The sequence below is a fragment of the Ananas comosus genome, linkage group 21 (genome assembly GCF_001540865.1).
Source record: "Ananas comosus cultivar F153 linkage group 21, ASM154086v1, whole genome shotgun sequence".
Lineage (NCBI taxonomy): Eukaryota > Viridiplantae > Streptophyta > Magnoliopsida > Poales > Bromeliaceae > Ananas > Ananas comosus.
Window position 1 is genome coordinate 9,438,231 of NC_033641.1, and position 19,950 is coordinate 9,458,180.

At 35.1% G+C, this 19,950-nt stretch overlaps 2 protein-coding genes and 1 non-coding gene across 3 annotated transcripts; 2 read left to right on the forward strand and 1 right to left on the reverse strand.

The window, feature by feature from the left end:
• LOC109726583 (mitogen-activated protein kinase kinase kinase 3-like) lies at positions 3,063–9,453 on the forward strand. The gene is made up of 12 exons (XM_020256255.1): positions 3,063–3,323; positions 3,367–3,814; positions 4,794–5,252; positions 5,387–5,474; positions 5,616–5,678; positions 6,416–6,576; positions 6,669–6,744; positions 7,127–7,186; positions 7,280–7,387; positions 7,505–7,741; positions 8,533–8,654; positions 8,851–9,453. The coding sequence occupies exons 2-12, from the start codon at positions 3,411–3,413 to the stop codon at positions 9,104–9,106; spliced, it is 2,034 nt and encodes a 677-aa protein (XP_020111844.1). The 5' UTR covers positions 3,063–3,323; positions 3,367–3,410; the 3' UTR covers positions 9,107–9,453.
• On the reverse strand, positions 10,246–10,318 carry TRNAF-GAA. The gene has a single exon. It is a non-coding gene; the product is annotated as a tRNA-Phe (tRNA).
• LOC109726802 (probable protein phosphatase 2C 11) lies at positions 13,508–18,149 on the forward strand. The gene is made up of 8 exons (XM_020256591.1): positions 13,508–13,711; positions 15,249–15,391; positions 15,865–15,963; positions 16,065–16,223; positions 16,454–16,540; positions 16,860–16,951; positions 17,061–17,132; positions 17,602–18,149. Exons 1-8 carry the CDS (start codon positions 13,662–13,664, stop codon positions 17,782–17,784), a joined length of 885 nt encoding a protein of 294 aa, XP_020112180.1. The 5' UTR covers positions 13,508–13,661; the 3' UTR covers positions 17,785–18,149.

The window sequence follows — 19,950 nt, forward strand, 5'->3', positions numbered from 1 at the left end:
GATGGTACGATGTAATTGCGACACAGAAGACCTTTTCCTAAAATAGTTATGAGACATGCAGAAGAGAGGAAGATAAAAAGATAGATAAGAATAAGAATATTTTACAATAAAAAATTATCATATAACAAGTTAAAATTAATTCATAAAATGGGTTAAGATGCACTTCTCGGTTTTGAAACTATGAGGCGCGTGACACTTTAGTACTCAAATTTTAATTTGCTATAATTTTTGGCTCAAATTTTATGACTAATTGGAAGCAAGTTCCGCGATCTAATTTTATTGGGTAAATATTGACGTGTTGCTCACGCGGAAGTACAGTGACATTTTAATTATTATCGTCTCGTTACTTATAATACTGCAGCAATTGAGAAGAGTAACTTTACACAAAAGATAACCTTGTCTCTTTAAATATTTTTTAAACAAAAAAATATATATTTTTACATCGAAAGTAATCTTATCATCATATATATAAAATAATAAAATTTTAAAAGTTATTTATCAACTGCATATAACCAAACAAATTATTTATAGTTACAGCGCTTTCTATTACATCTAATCAAATATGATACATGTATTTATAACTGTTGTATTTTCAACTGCATGTATTTTTAACTATATATATTGCATTTATAATTACATTTAACCAAACGGTCCCTAATAAACTTATAGTTTGTAAATTTTTATCAAAAATAAATATACTTTTTATTTAATAAACGTGCAAAAGACAAGTTAAAAAAATAATGAAATAATAAACACGCATGACATGAGATAGCAATAGCCACCTCTCTTCCACGCATCCATCCCCTAATCCCCCCTATCTCTCTATCTCCTCCCAATCCGCTCTGATACCGACACTCTCTCTTTTCCATCTCAACCCGCTCTGATACCGACACAACGAGCTTTGTCTCTCATATCGAGGAAGATTCTCACATTTGCCACGTCATCACCCTCGCTCACTCCTAATCCCACGCCACCCCAAAAATCACCCTAGCTAATAAAAAACTTTTGTTTAATTTATTATTATAATAATTATTATTAGCTCTAATTTTTAGAATTGTTGCTGTTAAGTTCTATGAGTTAATGTGGATGTGGAAGTGAGTGATGTAGGATTTAGTATTGTGATTGATTAAACGATATTAGTTTTTCATTAGCAGGGCGTTAATAACTAGTCGATTAATTTTTGAGAACTAAAGCGTCACCCATTTCATAGCTTGGGTACAAAATGTGCAAGTTTAGTTCTTTTAACATTACTAATGTTAGTTTTTATGGTTTGAACCTTTAAACATGCTTACGGATTAAAAAACAAAAGAATTGTTGTGCCAACTACGGTGTCAACAAGCCGAACACGAGCGAGCTGAGACCGGCTCGAGCTGAATACGAGCTGGTTTGTTAAAATATCAAGTCGAAAAATTCAGCTCGTGTTCTGCTCGTTTATTAACGAGCAAAACACCAAATTAAAAGAATTATAAAGAATATGTATAAAAAATAAATTTATGAGATCTTACCGATTTTACTTTGATCTAATAGTTGAAATTTTACATATAAATGTTTCTTTTCTAATTAAGTTGGGCTTTATATTTAGGTTAAGTTAAAAACCAATTATATATATATACACACTTGTATTCGAGCTGTTATTGAGCTGAACACGAGCGAGTTGACCCTAGCTCGTGTTCGACTCGTTTATTAAACGAGTGATTCGATCTTTCTTTCAGTATTAAATCATTATTTTGTGAGAAAATCATCTCCATAATAAAAGAATAATAATACAATATAATAAAATAATAATAATAATAATAATAATAAGAAAATAGCATGAGATGTGTTAGATGCTACTTAGGGGCTTAGTAAATTAAAAAATATATATCTTTTGTTCTCCCTATAAGGTCAGAATTTAGGATTTATTGAATTTCTAGAAAGAAAAATAAAAGTATCAGACATATTCTGCTACAAATGGTAAAATTTCCAGTGACCCAAAAAATTCGTGCCCTTTTTACGGGAACACGTGAGGAAAAATTTGATTGCCATATGTCACTTTTATTATTATCTAAAAATTAATATCCTTAAATTTGATATTAAAAAATGTTTAATAAACTGTTCGATAGAGACAAATCTAAAACGTAACAGATGAGAGTCTCCAATAAATTCTAGAATGTACCAGTCATATTATTGACATAATATTCCCAGCTAATAGAGTAGTATAATCTTTTTATTGTACTATTCTCTTTAGGGATGTCAACGAGCCGAGCACATGCGAGTTAGGGTCGGCTCGTGCACAAATTGACTCGTTAAAATATCGAGTCGAAAAATTTAACTTATGTTCAACTTATTAATAAACGAGCCGAGCACAAGTTGACCAACGAGCTGGCCAACGAATAATAAGTTAAATGAATTAGATTGGATATCTATAAAAAATAAATTTATAAAATCTTACCCATTAAAACTTGATCGAATGGTTGAAACTTTACATATGAATAAGTCTTTTTATAATTGAGCTTGCATTTATATTTTTTTTTTACTAAAAATTAAATAATAAAAAAAATATATATATTACATATATAATTATTTATCTATATATATAAATATAAATTAAATAAATTATATACATATAAAATATATGTATTCGAGTTATTATTGAACCTAACATGAGCGAGTCGACCCCAGCTCGTGTTTGACTTGTTTATTAAACGAGCAGAAAAAATTCAACTCATGTTCCACTGGTCTACTAAACGAGCTATTCGATCTTGAAATCATTTCGAGCCAAATAGGAGCTGGTTTGTCGCCCTAAATCTCTGAAGAAGAGAAATACGATTGATTTGTTACTAATGATGAGATACAAATATGATACAGTAAACTTTTTTTTTCCTCATGGCAAAATAGAGAGCATGGTGGAGGGAAGAAAGTAAGTGGTGGATGGATGTTGGTGGGACCCAGGAGGTGGTCTGCTCTCTCTCTTAAAAAATTCTCTCTATTCTATTCTATTCGATTCGATTCTATTCGAGTCTGCTGCGGTGGAAGAAGAGGACAAGAGTCGGGGGGAGTGGGAAGGGAGGGGGAAGGAGGAGAAGGAGAAGGAGAAGGAGAAGGGGGTCGTCTGTCTGTCTGTTGCGAGAGTCAGTCTTCTCTTCTTGTATAGGCTTATTAATCCCATCACTGCTGCCCGCCTGCCCACAAGAAAAACAACCCCACCCCCGCCGGCCAATTTGCTGAGCTGTCCCTCACCCACTGCTGCCTTTACTACTGTCATCACATCCTCTCTCTCTCTCTCTCTCTCTCTCTCTCTCTCTCTTTCTCTATCTCTAACCTAAAAACTCTCTCTCTCTCTCTCTCTCTCCTTTTTCTTTTTCTTTTTTTAAAAAAAACCCCAAATCTCTCTCTCTCTTTCTTTCCACGAAGATACCTCACTCGGAAACATGCCCGCGTGGTGGAAGGGAAAGTCGAGGGCGAAAACCAAGGCGGCGGCGGCGGCGGAGCCGTCGTCTCCGGCGGGGGCGGGGGAGGGGGAGGGGGAGAAGGGGAAGGGGAAGGGGAAGGCGAAGAGCTTCGACGAGGCCGTGGCGGGGCGGAATAGGAGGGGACGGGAGCCGCCGCGGAGCTTCAGCGGAGGGTGCGAGCAGCGGCCGACGCAGGCGCACCCGCTCCCCCGCCCCGCGTCCGTCTCCTCGCCGCTCCCGGCCGCCGCGCACCACGAGCACGGCGGCGGCGGCGGCGGCGGCGGCGGGGGGTCCGCGTCGGGCTCGGGCTCGGCTTCGGCTTCGGCTTCAAGCATCAGCTCCTCGGGGTCCTCGGATGATACCCCCGATCTCGGGATCTATAGGTATTTGGGGCTTTTTCTCTTTCGATCGATTGGTTTATTTTCGGATTGACGTGTGATTCGTGTTGTTGTTGTTGTTGTTTATATATATATATATATAGCTGATGAGATTAATTTGTGATTAGTTTCTAGGGTTTCTGTGAAATTGCAAACAACATACTGGATTTTAGGGGGAATTTTGTTGATTGGTGAGGGGTTGAGGTTCTCATGATCCTCACGGATTAATCGGGCTGTTATTTTGGTGTCTTTTGATGATTCATACGTTATGTGGTAGGTTGGTGTTCAATTGGATTTTTTTTGTTTTTTTTAATTAAGTGGTTTGAATAGTTTCTTTCTCCAAAAATAAGATTTTTATTGGTCTTTTAAGGGATTTCTATGCCTTTGTGTTACTTCTTCTTACTCCTGCTGTTGATCGCACTAAAATTCTATTGTCCTAGTTCAAGTCCCAGTATTTTGTAATCCATTGCATGATTGAACCCTGCTTTACTCTTAGATGGAAAATCGCTAAATCAATATAACACAGAAATTATTTGACAATTACACACATGAACATAAAAAATTGGTGAAAATGTACAGGGCTTACTGAAAAGGGTATCTGAAACTTTAAAAGGTTTTGACTAATTTATGAACTGGGTAGCTAAACTTTAGGAGTTTTGATTACCTAACATTTTTAATGGAATTTTACTTAACGGGGGTATTTATCAAAAATTGTTACAATTTTTGTAAGTTTAGGTGGGAGAACCAGAACTTTCGAACTTCTGATACCTATTTTAAAATGCTGTAACATAACTTCTAAAATTTCAGGTACCTATTTCGAACTATTCTATAGTTCAGGTATGGTAAATACATTTTCATTTACAAAATGCGTTGTTGTTCAAGTAGTGCCAATTATTGTTATATAATATCTGTCAACATGCAGACGTAGTAGTCAAATGTAGTGTTCTTCGTTTAATTCCTGTTATTTCATTGTTGAAATTTTCAGATATCCCGAACCCATCAGCTTTCCGAGGGCAAGAAATGCGGCTTTCGATACATCGAGACATCATCATGTGTCAGAAGACCGGCCTAGATGCTCCAATATCTCTTTGTCGCCGCGAAAAGACTTTCATTTAAATGGTTATGACCCTCCTATGAGCGGGGCGGCATATTCGCGTGGACGAACTTCTACAGAGATACTGTACAATACAAAAACTACCAGCACTTCCACTGGCTCAAGAGCTTATACACTTCCTACGTCTCTTGGGAATTCAAAAGCATTCAGTCTGAGCCCAATGGACTCACCAACTAGGAGGCAGGATGGTATGCGGAGCCCGCCTCATCCCCTACCGCTTCCTCCGAGCTCTCCTTCGAGCTCTTGTTCAAGCTCCCTTCAGTCGAGGTGGAAGAAAGGAAAGTTATTAGGTAGCGGAACATTTGGCCATGTTTACCTCGGATTCAACAGGTAATTCAATCTCTTTCCAAATCATCTAGACATAACAAAGTGATATATTTTGAGTAATGTTGAGATCTAAACTTTTGTCTACTTAGGAGAATAATATGTCTCTAGGACTTACCCATGTATTTACAACACTGCAGCGAGAGTGGGCATATGTGTGCAATTAAAGAGGTCAAAGTTATCTCTGATGATTCAAATTCAAAAGAAAGCCTCAAGCAACTAAGCCAGGTGTGTTCATTTATCCATCGGCATGGCTACTGCTAGCTATGAATTGCTACTTATTTCACAGGGCTATATGTGCTTCTCTATGCATAATGAATATTTTACCTTAGTAAACTATTGAATTGACATTCAGTCTCATGTGGGCAGGAAATATCTTTGCTCAGTCAGCTGTCCCACCCAAACATCGTGCAGTACTATGGCAGTGAACTGGTAACTTTAAATCTCTTACTAATTTGTTACTCTATAAATTTTGCAGTCGATTGTTGGTTCTTCTCCATAATATCCTATGTTACTTTCCTAGCCTACTGCAATTTATGCATGTAAATATTTCCACGAGTAGTATGAAATTGGAACTGAGAGGTGATATACCTACCAACTGAAATTTATGATGATAAATCATAGTCACAAGAAAGTAAAAAGGAAACACGAGAACTTCTGGAAAATCAGTTGAAAGAAGATAATTTTGTAGCTAGCAAAACGAATTTTGCATTAAAGAGATCTAGCACTAGCATCTTCTTATCTACATGCAATATAGTTTAACCATTATGTTGGACACTGCATATGCTTCCGTCCAACCCCATTTACACTATAAAATTGGGTATTATGTGTATGTCTCAGTATATGTCTGTTTTCGGTGTGTTTCTGAGTTTATTTTAAGGAGAATTGAAAGAGCTGTTGTACGAAGGAATTAGCAGATTTTTTTTTTTTTTTTTTGACTCTAACACATTTATCTCTTCACTGAGTTCTAAAATAATAATATATAACGCTTGCACTGCAATCGGAAATAGCTCTAATTTGAGAGGAAACAAAAAAAACTCTTTCTAAATCAGATCTAAGTGGGTGTTCTGCTGTCTTAAAAGCTATTCAATGACATCTAGTCCAGAATTTACTTTCCTCTTAGTATGTTATATCCACAACTAATAATTAATTCATAACTTTATGTACAGGCTGATGACACACTGTCAGTTTATCTCGAGTTTGTCTCCGGGGGTTCAATTCACAAATTACTTCAACAGTATGGTCCTTTCGCCGAACCTGTCATTCGTAGCTATACTGCTCAAATTCTTTCTGGGCTAGCGTACTTACATGGGAGGAGTACTGTTCATAGGTACTTGGCAACCAAATATATTCAGTGATATACCATTTTGAAGGAATATTGCCAATTTTATCTGACTGAAAATGGCTTCTGTACTGAAACAGGGATATCAAAGGGGCAAATATACTTGTGGATCCTAATGGAGAAATCAAGCTTGCCGACTTTGGAATGGCCAAGCATGTACGTACTTTCACGTATCAGAGCTATAATCTAGCTGTTACTTCTCTTATAAGATGAGATGACTGACGTATTCATATTTAAAGGACGTGAAAATTTAATTTGTACATGTCCATGAATGTGTAGGCATAATCAGAAAGCATCATCTCCGTTAAATACCAAAGAGAGTGATAAACAGTGCAGTTGTTGATTTTTAGGTCTGGTAATCAAGTCAAAAGTCATCTAATGCCTTATTGTAAATAGTCTTCTTCTTCTTTTTTTCACTCCCCTTTTCCTTTCACTATCCCTAACTTGCTATATCTAACTATCTTTTCGTGAAAGTTCATTTCTAACTTTGTTTACTTCCACCTTTCACAAAATTAAATAATTGCTTATCTTGAAACAGATATCGTCTTACACTTCAATACGATCTTTCAAGGGAAGCCCGTACTGGATGGCACCTGAGGTTAGATGTCTCTGATGGAATTTGCTGCACCTTATTCTTTCCATTCATATAATATTAAAAGATTTTTTGCTTTGGATTTTTAAATCTCCATAGGTTATCATGAATAGCAATGGATACAATCTATCAGTGGATATATGGAGCCTTGGTTGTACAATTCTGGAGATGGCCACCTCGAAACCTCCTTGGTGTCAATATGAAGGGGTATGCTGTGGATTTCCAATGAATTCTCTCTAAAGAGAGAAAATTTGGTTACTGCTATCAAATGCTACCATGTAATCCAAATTGAATTATTTTTCTTGCGAACCATGGACTTCACAGGTAGCTGCGATATTCAAAATCGGAAATAGCAAAGATATACCTGAAATCCCTGATCATATTTCAGCTGAAGGGAAGCATTTTCTCAAGCTTTGCTTGCAGCGGGATCCAGCAGCTCGTCCAACAGCTGTTCAGTTGATGGATCACCCTTTTGTTCGAGACCAATCGGCAATAAAATCTGCAAAAGTTAACAGGACAATGGATATTTCCCCTTCTTCCTTTGATGGAAGCTATATGAAGGTACTATTTCTTAAAGCCACATAATTCGCCATCCGGAGTACCTCATTTGTGCACTTGCCCATTTGGTTCCATAATTTCCATTGCTTTGTCCATGCACAGACATGTTACTCATTTGCTATAATTATTTACTGCTCACCGTAATGGTGGCGAACCTTTAGAGCTATCAAGAGCTTATGGAAGGCATAAGGTTGAGTTATCTAGATGTTTCCAGATTTTGATAGATAATGGCACAAGATGAGTCTGATGGTCTGGATCAAGTTGTGATGCATGTGTAGTCATGTACTGTGTGAGAATCATCTTTGGGACATCATTTCAGTGATTATAGAAATGCCTATGAAGTTCTCTGTGGCCCGGAAGAAGTTTGTTCCTTATTGAAATAGAATGCATGGTTTATCCTAAAAGGAGACATTCTTGTTCCTGTATCTAATATGAGTGTCAAATTACGCTCATTTTCGTGAAGTAACTTCTACTGCAAAAGAGATCGATGGTGTAAATTGGACTAGGAGAAAGTAGGAAGCTTCTTATCTTATTCTATTAGATGTTTCTAGTACACTAGAGTTGATGACTCTACGGTAAGCACTAATATTTAGCTGCAATCTCATTCCTTCTACCAGACTGCATTGCGTATCCATTCATGTTCCGGCTGTTTATTATTATTCACTTATTTTAGCTAGCTGAATTTTCTTTTAAGCTATCTAAATCTGAATAATTTTAGTATGATTCGTTGCTTGAAAACCTTTAATATGGTTCGCAAGTCTCTATGTATTTTCTTACGTTTGCCGCTGATACAGTTGCAGGCGGTTACGGGGTTCTCCACCAAGAGAAGTATTACTCCTTTACGCGAAAGAGACGTGAGGACGATAGATGTTGCCGGATTTCCTTCTGCATTTCCTTCATCTTACAAGTATTCTAGGTACCAGAACCTCATCCTGCATTTTATCAAATCGATTCTTTCTCTAACTTAAAGGCCGCTTCGGCTCACCAGGAGCTCCTGCAAAAGTGGTGTTCGAGTAGAGCAGAAGCTTTACTTATTGTCTTACTCAATCTCCTTTTTCCTACGACAACGGGACAACGGAAGTACTCGACTAACAAACAATAATTTCTTACAGTGACCCAACCGGCGCGAGAATGAATATGTCTCTACCCGTATCCCCTTGCTCGAGCCCGCTACGGCAGTTCAAGCAGTCGAACCGGAGTTGCCTTCCGTCCCCCCCTCATCCAGCGTATTCGGCGGGAGCAATCAGCTACAGCCCCGTCAATTACTCGCTCTACCCCATGAAAACGCGTAACGTTGTCGCCGATCCCTGGCTCGAAATGTCGCAACTAAAAGTCCAAAGCCCATACGGCTCTCCAAGGAGAGCATAGAAATGGGAATCACCTGGTTTCGAGGCATTATTCGCAAGATAAAAACTCCTCAAACCTCAGATATGTTCTCTCATTTTCGCAATTATGCATGCGCAACATAGTTGTAAGTTTGTATTTTTCTCCTTTTGTATAGGTTACAAAAAGTATATCTGTGTTATGAATGGAGGGGGCTAATTTTTTTTTTTTTTAATCCCCAGTATTTATAGAATTATTATAGGTTGTTTTACTACTCCTTTTTAGTACATCAGTGTTGTATATTTTTATATCAGGAGCTCATTGTTGGAAAGAGAGCTCAGATGTAAAATTGTTATAGGTTTACAATGTTAAAAAAGAGTTTTTGTCTCCTATTTTTCTCTCCTTGCAAATTCAAAATTTTAGCAGGAAAATTCTGTAAATCATATTATTAATGTTTCACATTAAAAAAAAAAAAATCAAGCTAGTAAAATCTCTGCCATTTTGTGGTAATTTGTTCTTTGTTTAATTTGCAGTTAATTTGCTAAATTGCGAAAACACCCCATGTTCTTTTTTTTTTTCTCTCCTTTGAGTTTCTTTTGAGTAAATCAACCCTGCATCAAGTCCCAATATCAGTGAAATAACATTATTATTATCCTGTTAATTAATCAGTTAAAATTGGTCTCAAAATAATTTTTTTTTGAAAAAAGGTATTTAAAAAGATTTTGTGACTTTAATAAGTGGTTATATGTTAAACAAAGAAAATATTTAAAAAATAAAACAATTTATTAGGTTGGAAAGATCTCTCGGTGCGAGTTTTTAAAAATCCGAACCAAACTATCGTAATCTAAATTCGAATCTGAACCCAAAATCCAAACCCGAAAACTCGATCCCGAAAGCAGTCAAAATAATATTATACTCAAATTTCTTATAATTTAAAACTAATTCGAGTTTAGGTTTGAGGTCGAGTTCAGACTCAGATCGGGTGCGATAAACCCATACGATAATCAAAATCTGTTGAACTTTTATTTTTTTCTTTTATATTCATAACAAAAATCATACCTATTTAATATCGGTAAAACCCGCCCGGTTCGGTCTCGGGCACAATTTCGGATATCCATTTACCCCCATTCACATTAAATAATTTACAAATTTTAAAAAATTTTAAAATTTTAAAAAAATTCACATGCGGTGAGCGTGGATCGAACACGCGACCTTCAGATCTTCAGTCTGACGCTCTCCCAACTGAGCTATCCCCGCAGTTTTATAATTTAAAATTTTTTATCATATAATCAAATAATGTTTTTTTGAAATGAACACAAATTTTAAATTTTAAAATATAAATAAAACCTGTTGTTACAAGAGAAGTGGAAATGTAACTCTGATTAGGATCCAACAATTCATGCTTAAGAATTAATCTCCATTTGTTTTGTGTTAATTATTTATCATTTAACAAGCGAAAAATCACAGCAAATTTTTAACCAATTATAAGAAACAAGAGGAAAAAAAAAAGAAAAACTTTGCATGAAAATTTTTCTATGATATGAAGGAAAAAAAAAAAAAGAAGAAAAACTTCAAATATCACCCCGTGATTTCACACTTTCTCACTTTAGTATCCTGTGATTTAAAGTGTATCAATTTAGTACCGTGTAGTTTCATTTTTAACTTTTTATTATTGATTTCACTAATTTTTTTCGTTAAATTAGTGACAAAGTTAAAACTAAAAAATATTAAAGTGAATATTCGATAAACCTAGATGGATATTTAAAATTTTTTGTATATAATTTAACGAAATGTTAACGAAAAAACTGACGAAAAGATAAAAATGAAATCACAGTATACTAATTTGATACACTTTAAACTATATGCTACTAAAGTGAGAAAGTGTGAAACTACAAGAACGGTATTTGAAGTTTACCAAAAAAAAAAAAAAANTATTTGAAGTTTAAAAAAAAAAAAAAAAAAAACAAGGACATATTTTGAAGCGAAATAGGAGCTATTTTTATTATATAAATTCTTAGGATAACAACGTTGTTATATTGTTTATGTATTAATTTTTTTTTTTTTTTACAGGATAACATGTTACAGAATTAAATTTGAGACAACACAATTAGAATTTAAATTCAAAACCTCATACTCTGATATCTTTTTGTCTACAAATTGTCTATATTTTTGGATAAAATATAATTCAAAATCTAAAATCGAATTATACTTAGTGTTATTTCTTGAGCAGTAATTATTAAAAAATCTAAATCGCCGGTTTTTAATTCCTTAACTAAGTCCCTGTTTAAGCTCTTCTTAATGGAAAATTTTGAAAAAAAAAAAAAAACTACACAATAAATGTCTGCTTACAATTTTTTTTTTTTTAAACAAGCCTCTAATGTCCTTTTCACAATCTAATTATTTAATTTGGCTCCTAATCCTAGCCAAATCCAAGGTACTAGATCATTAATTAATAATTACCTGGTCATAGACACATTAAAATCTTATCCCCATGTGATCACCAATCTAAATCCGAATATTTAGGATCCAAATCTAATAAAATATTAGAATAAAATTATACTCTCTCGGACTGCGGTTCGACTTAGAGATGCCAACAGGTCGGATTTTTAAAAACCCGAATCCGAACCGAAAACCAAATTAAAATTCGAACGCGGACCTGAACCGGCGGGTTTTAAGAATCCATACGGTTGGATGAAGATCTAATAGATAAAAATTATTAAATATTTTTTATATTATATAAATAAATAAAAATTATATATATAATATATTCGAGTTTGGATAAATATAAAATCTATACCCGTATCCACATTGGTGGATTTTTTTTTATATTCTGTACCCATAACTAAATTCATATATGTTTAGCTTGGGATAAACACATCTATTATCTATTATTTTTTAAAAATAAATTATTGCATGCACCCGGTGTTGCACGATTTACGATACACCTGAAATTTAAAAAGTTGATTTGCTGGGTCCATGCTCCATCCAAAATTCATAAGTTTTGAACAAAATATACTTCATGAATCAGCAACAAATTATTTATGAGTTTTCAAAATTTATTCATTTATTTTTATTTAGAAAAAACTTTAAATACCACCTCTGTGATTTCACAATTTCTCACTTTAGTACTCTGTGGTTTAAAATTAGTGCCCTGTGGTTTATTTCACTAATTTATTTTCGTTAAATCAGTGATAAAGTTAAAACTAAATGGTACTAAAGTGAACATTCGATAAACTATAGTCTATAGGTGGGGTATCTGAAGTTTTTTGTATATAATTTAACACAATATTAACGAAAAAATTGACGAAAAGACACTAAACTTGATACACTTTAAACCACATGGCACTAAATTGAGAAAGTGCGAAACAACAGGGGTGGTATTTGAAGTTTACGCTTTTATTTATACATGAAGTATAGGAGGTGTACGTGTACACCTGGTCCACGCAACAATTTCTCTCCGCGGCGTAGTAGCCCACTCCACGTGTTCCCACCTGGTGACGTAACTCTTCCGTGAAACCGTTACATATCACATCTAAATCATGCGTGGGGCCCACACGTCAACCTAACGACCGTGACATGCAACCGTGACACGGGACTCCCCTGTGGAAGGTTCCCGATGAGTGGACTACACGCCTCAGATGAGCCACGTGTCGATCTATGAATGGCTTGTCCGAACACTGTATCCGACACAAAATTCCTTTTTAAAAAATTTTTTTTTTAATTTTTTTTAAAGTTTTTACTATTACGGTCGGAGCCGCCCTGTCCCCGTAACAACAATAAACTAACCTACAAAATTTATAAACAGTCCCTGTCCTATTTTAATATTTCATCTTAGTCCCCTCTTTTTTTCAGTTACCTCCTAATTTTTTATATATATTGCATTTAAGTTGTGAAAATAGTTGTGAAAATAAATGATTCACGTTGTAAAATAACTATACTACTGTGCCCTTCCAAATATTTAGCTACCAAAATTTTTAAAATTCAAAATTAAAAACACCTAAATTTTTTGTTAAATTTAATTAACTAAAATGAAAAAAATATATTGTTAAATTCTGTTTTTACCATTTTTTCGAATGCTAAAAAAACTTATTTAATCAAGGGGATTATTTGATCTCCTTGTAACCATTAATTCTTAAAAAAATATATTTAAAATTTACCAGTTAAATAATTGATTAAAATAACTATTAAAATAATTATTACGTGTATTTGTACGCAAACTTAACTAGTATATATATTATAATATTATTATTATTATTATTTTATATATGAAAACTCAAAAATTATTTTTTTAAAATATAATGTACATAAATTATATGGACCGACATACAAATAGGAATGGGACAGGGACTAACCTGTAATTGTACCGTAAACTAAGTAACTAACGTTTACCCTTTCGAAGAAACGATCAAAACCCAGCTAATAAATACTAAAAATATCGCTGAAAAAAAAAAAATCCCCTCCCCTCCCCTCGTCTCTTCCCTCTCTCTCTCTCTCTCCCCTCGCGATCTCGCGAGGCGAAGGAGACGAAGTGGTCCTCGCGATCGCTCACAATCGCCGCCTTGTCCCCTCGGCGGGGGATGACGAGGAGGCGGCGGTGGCGATGACGCACAAGTCCGAGCCCGGTGCCCTGTCCAGCGGCGGCGGTATAAGGTTCTCTCTCTCTCTCTCTCTCTCTCTCTCTCTCTCTCTCTCTCTAGATCTCCGTTTTGATGGTATCGTTTGGTTTATGTTGGGTTTTGATGCGGGGGATTTGGATTTGGGCGGTACCTGTTTGATGTTTTGCGTCAATGGGGTTTAGTGTTGAGAAATTCGGATTAAAAAGAGTTCCTTTTGATTCGCCCTTTCTAGGGTTTTTTGGGGGTTTATTTTAGGTGTAGAAGATATTGGGATTGATTTGTTTGTTGTAAACTTGTACTTAATTGTTTGTTGCATATAAATATACTATAAAACTGGGCGAATTAAGAGCCGAGAAAAAAGAATTCTTTTTTTCGTTTTCTGATTCACTTAATTCTTTCTATTTATATTACTCTACAAACTAAAGGATTTACTATATTATGATCGCGTATTGAGAGTCTTGCTTATGTGAAACAACTATTTATGGCAATATGATTGCTTTTCAAGCGCATGCTACTAGAGGATGACCTTTTAATTAGTTAATACTTATGGAAGTAGCTTGTTGTAATTTGATTCGAAAATATATATATTTTTTATGGCAATATATGAATTTTTTAAGTCGTGATTTTCTACGATTAAGAAGAATTTAAGAGCTATTTTGCATTGCTCTTTTCTCACATTAGTTCTGAAACTGTTCTTGTGTCATTTCCTGCACTGAGCAAGTTGGAAGGAAGAAACTTTGTTATGTAATAAAGGAAAAAACGTACAATACGTATATGAACTATGGACCATTTTGATTTGGCTACCAACTTTGCAAAATTTTGATTTTACTGCCTGATCTTTCAATTTGTTTGATTTGACTTAGTCAACAACACTTTGACTTTAAATTTGAATGAGTTTTTTATCCTTATAAGTTTAGTTAGTAACATGTAGTTCCTGTGACTATAAATTCATTATAGTAAGTTATTAGCATAAATTTTGAAGTCTAAGTATCGTTGACCGACTAAAGTCAAACAAATTCAAAGGTTAGATAGTAAAATCAAAATTTTGAAAGTTTGGACAGCCGACTCAAAATGATCCATAGTTCTAGTAAGTTTTGTACGCTTTTTTTTTTTCCGGTAATAAATCATAAACATTGATGCAAGTGATTTCAATTTTCAAAAACTAGAGTTTTCTTTTTAGACCCGACTGCTAGTTGCGAAAGTGATAAAGAATGGATGCTACAGATATTGAAAACCTTATCTTTATATAAGGGCATTTCTGTAGGAAATTGAGCTTTGAACAGGAAATGTGGAACTTAAAATTTTGAAGGCTATATATGTAAGTAGATGATACTATTTTGAAGGATTATATATCGAATTATGTCAAATATTTAAGCATGCATGATGCGAAAGATATTTTGTCTCATTTAGAGATTGTGCATCTTCCTGAAGTTGCTTTTTACTCTATAAACTATGTCAGCATGGCGAAGTAGAAATTACTTGTCATTTTCTTATTATTATTGACTGCTTCAAAAATGTACAGAATTAGCTGGATCCCATAATATTAAGAATGCCTTTCTGTGGTTTAACAGCTTCCGAACTGGATCCAAAGATGAAAGCTTCAGCTATGGTTATGCCACCTTTAAGGGGAAAAGGGCATCAATGGAAGATTTCTTTGAGACAAGAATAGCAGAAGTGGATGGTCAGATGGTTTCATTCTTCGGAGTGTTTGATGGTATGGATAATTTCCTTTTATCATTTTTCTTAAGATATTACCTCTGAGTAGTGTAAATTTGCTGTTAAAAGATGCATCTACCAAGATAAAATTCTATTGATATTTGAGTACCTATTTGACTTGGCTTCGGAAGTTGATTATCTACTTTTGAGAAGCATATCCAGGCACTTGATCGGCATAAACTCCAGAGCTTTTGCTGTGGCTGAAGCTTAGTGACTTTGGGGAACCAAAAGAAAAGGCTTCAATTTGATGATATTGCTTGTACTGGTGGACAGAGTTCTTAGTGATTCTTTAAACAGTTCTACTAAAAACAACATTTCTGCATAAGCCCGGTCTTAGGCCCTGAATCACTTTTTGTCAATAATTTTGTTGTTCCTTACTACAAAAGGTTTAATAAAACGTGGATGCATAGTAATACCATATAATTAATTTTATTAAATTTGTTTTTCTCATATGGTTATGTTCTCCGTCAGGCCATGGTGGTGCAAGAACTGCAGAATATTTAAAGAGTCACCTCTTCAAGAACTTAAGCGACCACCCAGATTTCATTAAAGACACGAAGTCAGCTATTGGTCTGTGGTTGGTTTCTTATTCTTCCTTTCTGCCTAGCTTTCACCTTTGCTTGATCCTTCTTCGTCGTCAATAAGCAGTTTCAATTTTTTTATGTTTACAGTTGAATCTTTTAAGCAAACCGATGACAACTACCTTAGTGAAGAAAAAGGTCATCAAAAAGATGCTGGTTCAACTGCATCGACGGTTGTTTTGTTAGGCAATCGCCTTTTTGTTGCAAATGTGGGGGATTCCAGAGTTGTTGCATGTCAATCTGGCTCAGGTCCGCTTTAACGCATATACAATTTTCTATTAAACTCCACACTTCCTTGAAATGACTTCTTCAATTTCCTTCACAGTTAGGTGGTATTCGGTTCGAATATTAAAATGCTATTTTAATTGGTCAATCTGATTTTGAAAGTTATTTGTTTTGCCGTTTTATCATTTATTCCGCATTTTTATTGAATCTTGCTCTTTTCTTCTTGGACAATGGATTGCTTTTTTATGCTGCAGCAAAACCTTTGTCCATCGATCACAAACCTGATAGATCTGATGAGCGGCAGCGAATTGAAAAGGCAGGGGGCTTCATCATTTGGGCAGGTATTTTTCTGATTTCAAGAATAATCTACTTTTATTTTTTGTAAATTTGTATTCACTCCCCCCCGCACCACACACCCCCCAACCATTTTATCAACTATGGGCTAAAATTTTCTCTTATGGAGTGAAATACCCGTTTTCCTTTAGTCCGCTACTGCAAAACTGAAAAGCATGCGCCAAAGTTGCAAAATCCAATAAGGAGTGGACCTTTTGTGGAAAATACAATTTGTTCATACTCCTCTCGTTTCTTTACTTTTTCGCTCTCGTTGTTTAGTCGACGACATTAGCTCTGATATTCTGAATGATGATGTAACTTGTGTAGGCACTTGGAGAGTGGGCGGTGTACTTGCTGTTTCTCGTGCATTTGGAGACAAACTACTTAAGCCGTATGTGGTTGCTGAACCAGAAATTCAGGTGAATCAATTTAAGAAATCCAAAATCTTCTCAAGTACTTGCTTTAATTTGCTAAGAAGGACAATACAAATCGTAAGCAGCTAATACGCCTTATTTTTGCTGTGCCAAGGAAGAAGACATTGAAGGGATGGATTTTCTGATTATCGCCAGTGATGGACTTTGGAATGTTGTGTCCAACAAGGTAATTCTCTTAATTCAGCTTATTTCAAGTAAAATTTATTCCCTGCCAATCTGGAATTTGAGATACTTAGCCTGAGAAAACATGGAATTCGTTCACAAGTTTCCTAGAGAATGTGAATATATTCATTGTTATTATTTATTTTTAGATTGCTTATGCGATAGCTATTAGCGTATGTAAAATAATCAAATTATTAGTTACTCTTTTATCAATAATTTCCTCCCTTACTCTTAGATAAATAATCAATGAAATTCTTGCGAGCGAGCACTAAGCTTCATTCATCTATTCTCAAATTCAATATTGCATATTGATATCACCTTCATTTCCCTTTCCCTTAATATGTTTTGCTCGGCACGTTTTAGCCTTTCTCCCTTGCAACCCTAGAATATGGCTTTTCAGCTGCAAACTGTTATCGCTTACCTTGTCATCGTTTGTAAATCTTAGTTTGCAACTCTCGCGGCTTTTTGTGCAGGACGCAGTGGAGATTGTGCAGCGCATAAATGGCGCCGAATCTGCCGCGAGAAAACTTATAGAAGAGGCCTACTCCAGGGGGAGTAGCGACAACATCACTTGTGTCGTGGTCCGGTTTGACATATCTGAGCCAAGTGATATCATGTTCGGCGCGGGAGATTCGGATAAATATACCAGTCTTTAAACTTAAAAACACCGGTTTCTTAAAGTGGTCAGTCGTGAAAACAGTGCTAACTTCCAACTAACATGTAACAATATCCGCCAAAATCCGGTTTTCTACCATCCATCCTTTTCACTAACTAGATTAGATTGTTTGGTCTTTCTTTTTTCATCTTATTCTCCTTTAAACTTGTGTACTCGGTATGATAAGATTGTAAGAGACGTTTCGTGTTTATGACGGATTTGGTTTAGACGCCTTTTATCATTTGTAATTCGTAATCTGATGATCCGGTATCGAAAAAGATGAACTTCGAAAACTGCTCATGAAAAACTGCTTCTCCTGCTTTGTGATCGAGTTGGTATTATGCCATTCTCATAAATTGCTCTTTCTATGCTGTGCCATGTGATTTACTTTTTTAAGTAAATATATCGCATTTGTCGGATCAGTTCCCTGTGTTTTGGTTTGTTATTCTGGTGTTGGAATTTGGGTTTGGATCAGTTTTGTTCCGCGCTGACAGATCCGGATCGTGTTTGCGTCGGGTTTGATAAACTCGACCCGAAACTCGAATCCGAAATCGAATTCCAGTGAATTTCGAGGTCGAGTTTGGACCGGAAAACCCTAACTTCCGCAATTGAAGCTCTGAAGTTTAAATCGTGTAGTACTTATCTGAATCATTAACCATTTTGAATCGGTTATTCAATCTTTCAATCATTCAATTTGTTTGATTTGAGTCCATCTACAATACTTTGGTTTTAAAATTTAATTTAATTACTTACTTTAATGAACTCATAGTTTGTGAAACACGTGTGAAATATACTAATTACACTTGTAAAGATGAACGGCATATTTTACTTAGGCTTAAAATCAAAATTTGTAAACAATTAAATAGCCAAACGAAAATGGTGTATAATTCAGGTACTTTACCTTTATTATTTTGTAATTAATATTGAGTCCTTCACTTTTAATGGTCTTACGAAAAGACGTTATACACCAACCTTTACAGGTTACATGCTGTCCTGTGTCCTTAATCTTAAATATTTCATTGCACACGCCCAAATTTGTGATTGTACTGGCCAACAACTTTGTGTGCTTCTATTAAAAATTGGAAAAAACTTCAAAAATCTCCATGTGGTTTCGCACTTTTTTATTTTAGTATCCTGTGGTTTAAAATGTATCAAATTAGTATCCTGTTTCGCACTTTCTCACTTTAGTACCCTGTGGTTTAAAGTGTATTAAGTTAGTACTATGTGGTTTTATTTTTGTATCAAGTTAGTATCCTGTAATTTTATTTTTGTATCAAGTTACTACCTTGTGGTTTTATCTTTTTCTTAATGAAATATTAAACCACATGGTACTAATTTGATACACTTTAAACCACAGGGTACTAAAGTGAGAAAGTGCGAAACCACAGGATACTAACTTGATACACTTTAAACCACAGAGTACTAAAGTGAGAAAAAGTGAAACCACAGGGGTGGTATTTGAAGTTTTCCCTTAAAAATTTAAAACTCCATCACATGTGTGATATTTGTTGTGGTTTAAGATAAACCTAAAAGAAAGGGCAAAATTTATGCAATGTCTCTCATCTTTTTCCTAGCCATGCTTCTTTTTAAAATCCAACACAAAAGTTCAAGGAAATTAGAAAAAAAAAAAATGTGATTTAATTACATTGTCCAAATTATGAGCTAAAACTTTGGTTTTCAATGAATTGGTGAAAGTGGAATTAAGAAGAAGAAACTTTCTTTAATCTATTACTTTTGAAGAGAATCAATATTTTCAGAACTTTTTTTTTTTACTACATAACATATTATCGAATATTATTGCGCCGTAGAGTAAAAGGCTGTTTGAGAGTACAAAGTGAGGGATCGGGAAACTTGTGAGTCTCACGAACTCAGTTTCACCTCTCACCCCCGCCGAAGTCGAAAGGCTGATCTCTATACAATTGCGAGTGGGAGTTTGAGTGATCTCGCAATTTTGGTGCTGAAATAAACACCGACGCCTACGACTTTTTCAAATTCACGATCTCAACCCTCGAGATCTACGAAAACAAGCATGCCTTACACCTCTTTCGCTAGTAAATTGAATACTAAATAACAAGCACAAGCACAACATGTGATTATGATCCAAAACTATTGTAATCTAATCTTAAGAGCTTACCCATTTGCTTACAAAGTTCCTATCCAAGGTTTA

Excerpts from the sequence above, each read along its gene's own strand:
- LOC109726802 (XM_020256591.1), top strand. The coding sequence starts at position 13,662 with ATGACGCACAAGTCCGAGCCCGGTGCCCTGTCCAGCGGCGGCGGTATA. Across the intron at positions 15,392-15,864 it reads ATTCTTCGGAGTGTTTGATG|GCCATGGTGGTGCAAGAACT; the intron begins GTATGGATAATT and ends GTTCTCCGTCAG. Across the intron at positions 16,224-16,453 it reads TGCATGTCAATCTGGCTCAG|CAAAACCTTTGTCCATCGAT; the intron begins GTCCGCTTTAAC and ends TTTATGCTGCAG.
- LOC109726583 (XM_020256255.1), top strand. The coding sequence starts at position 3,411 with ATGCCCGCGTGGTGGAAGGGAAAGTCGAGGGCGAAAACCAAGGCGGCG. Across the intron at positions 5,253-5,386 it reads GTTTACCTCGGATTCAACAG|CGAGAGTGGGCATATGTGTG; the intron begins GTAATTCAATCT and ends ACAACACTGCAG. Across the intron at positions 5,679-6,415 it reads AGTACTATGGCAGTGAACTG|GCTGATGACACACTGTCAGT; the intron begins GTAACTTTAAAT and ends CTTTATGTACAG.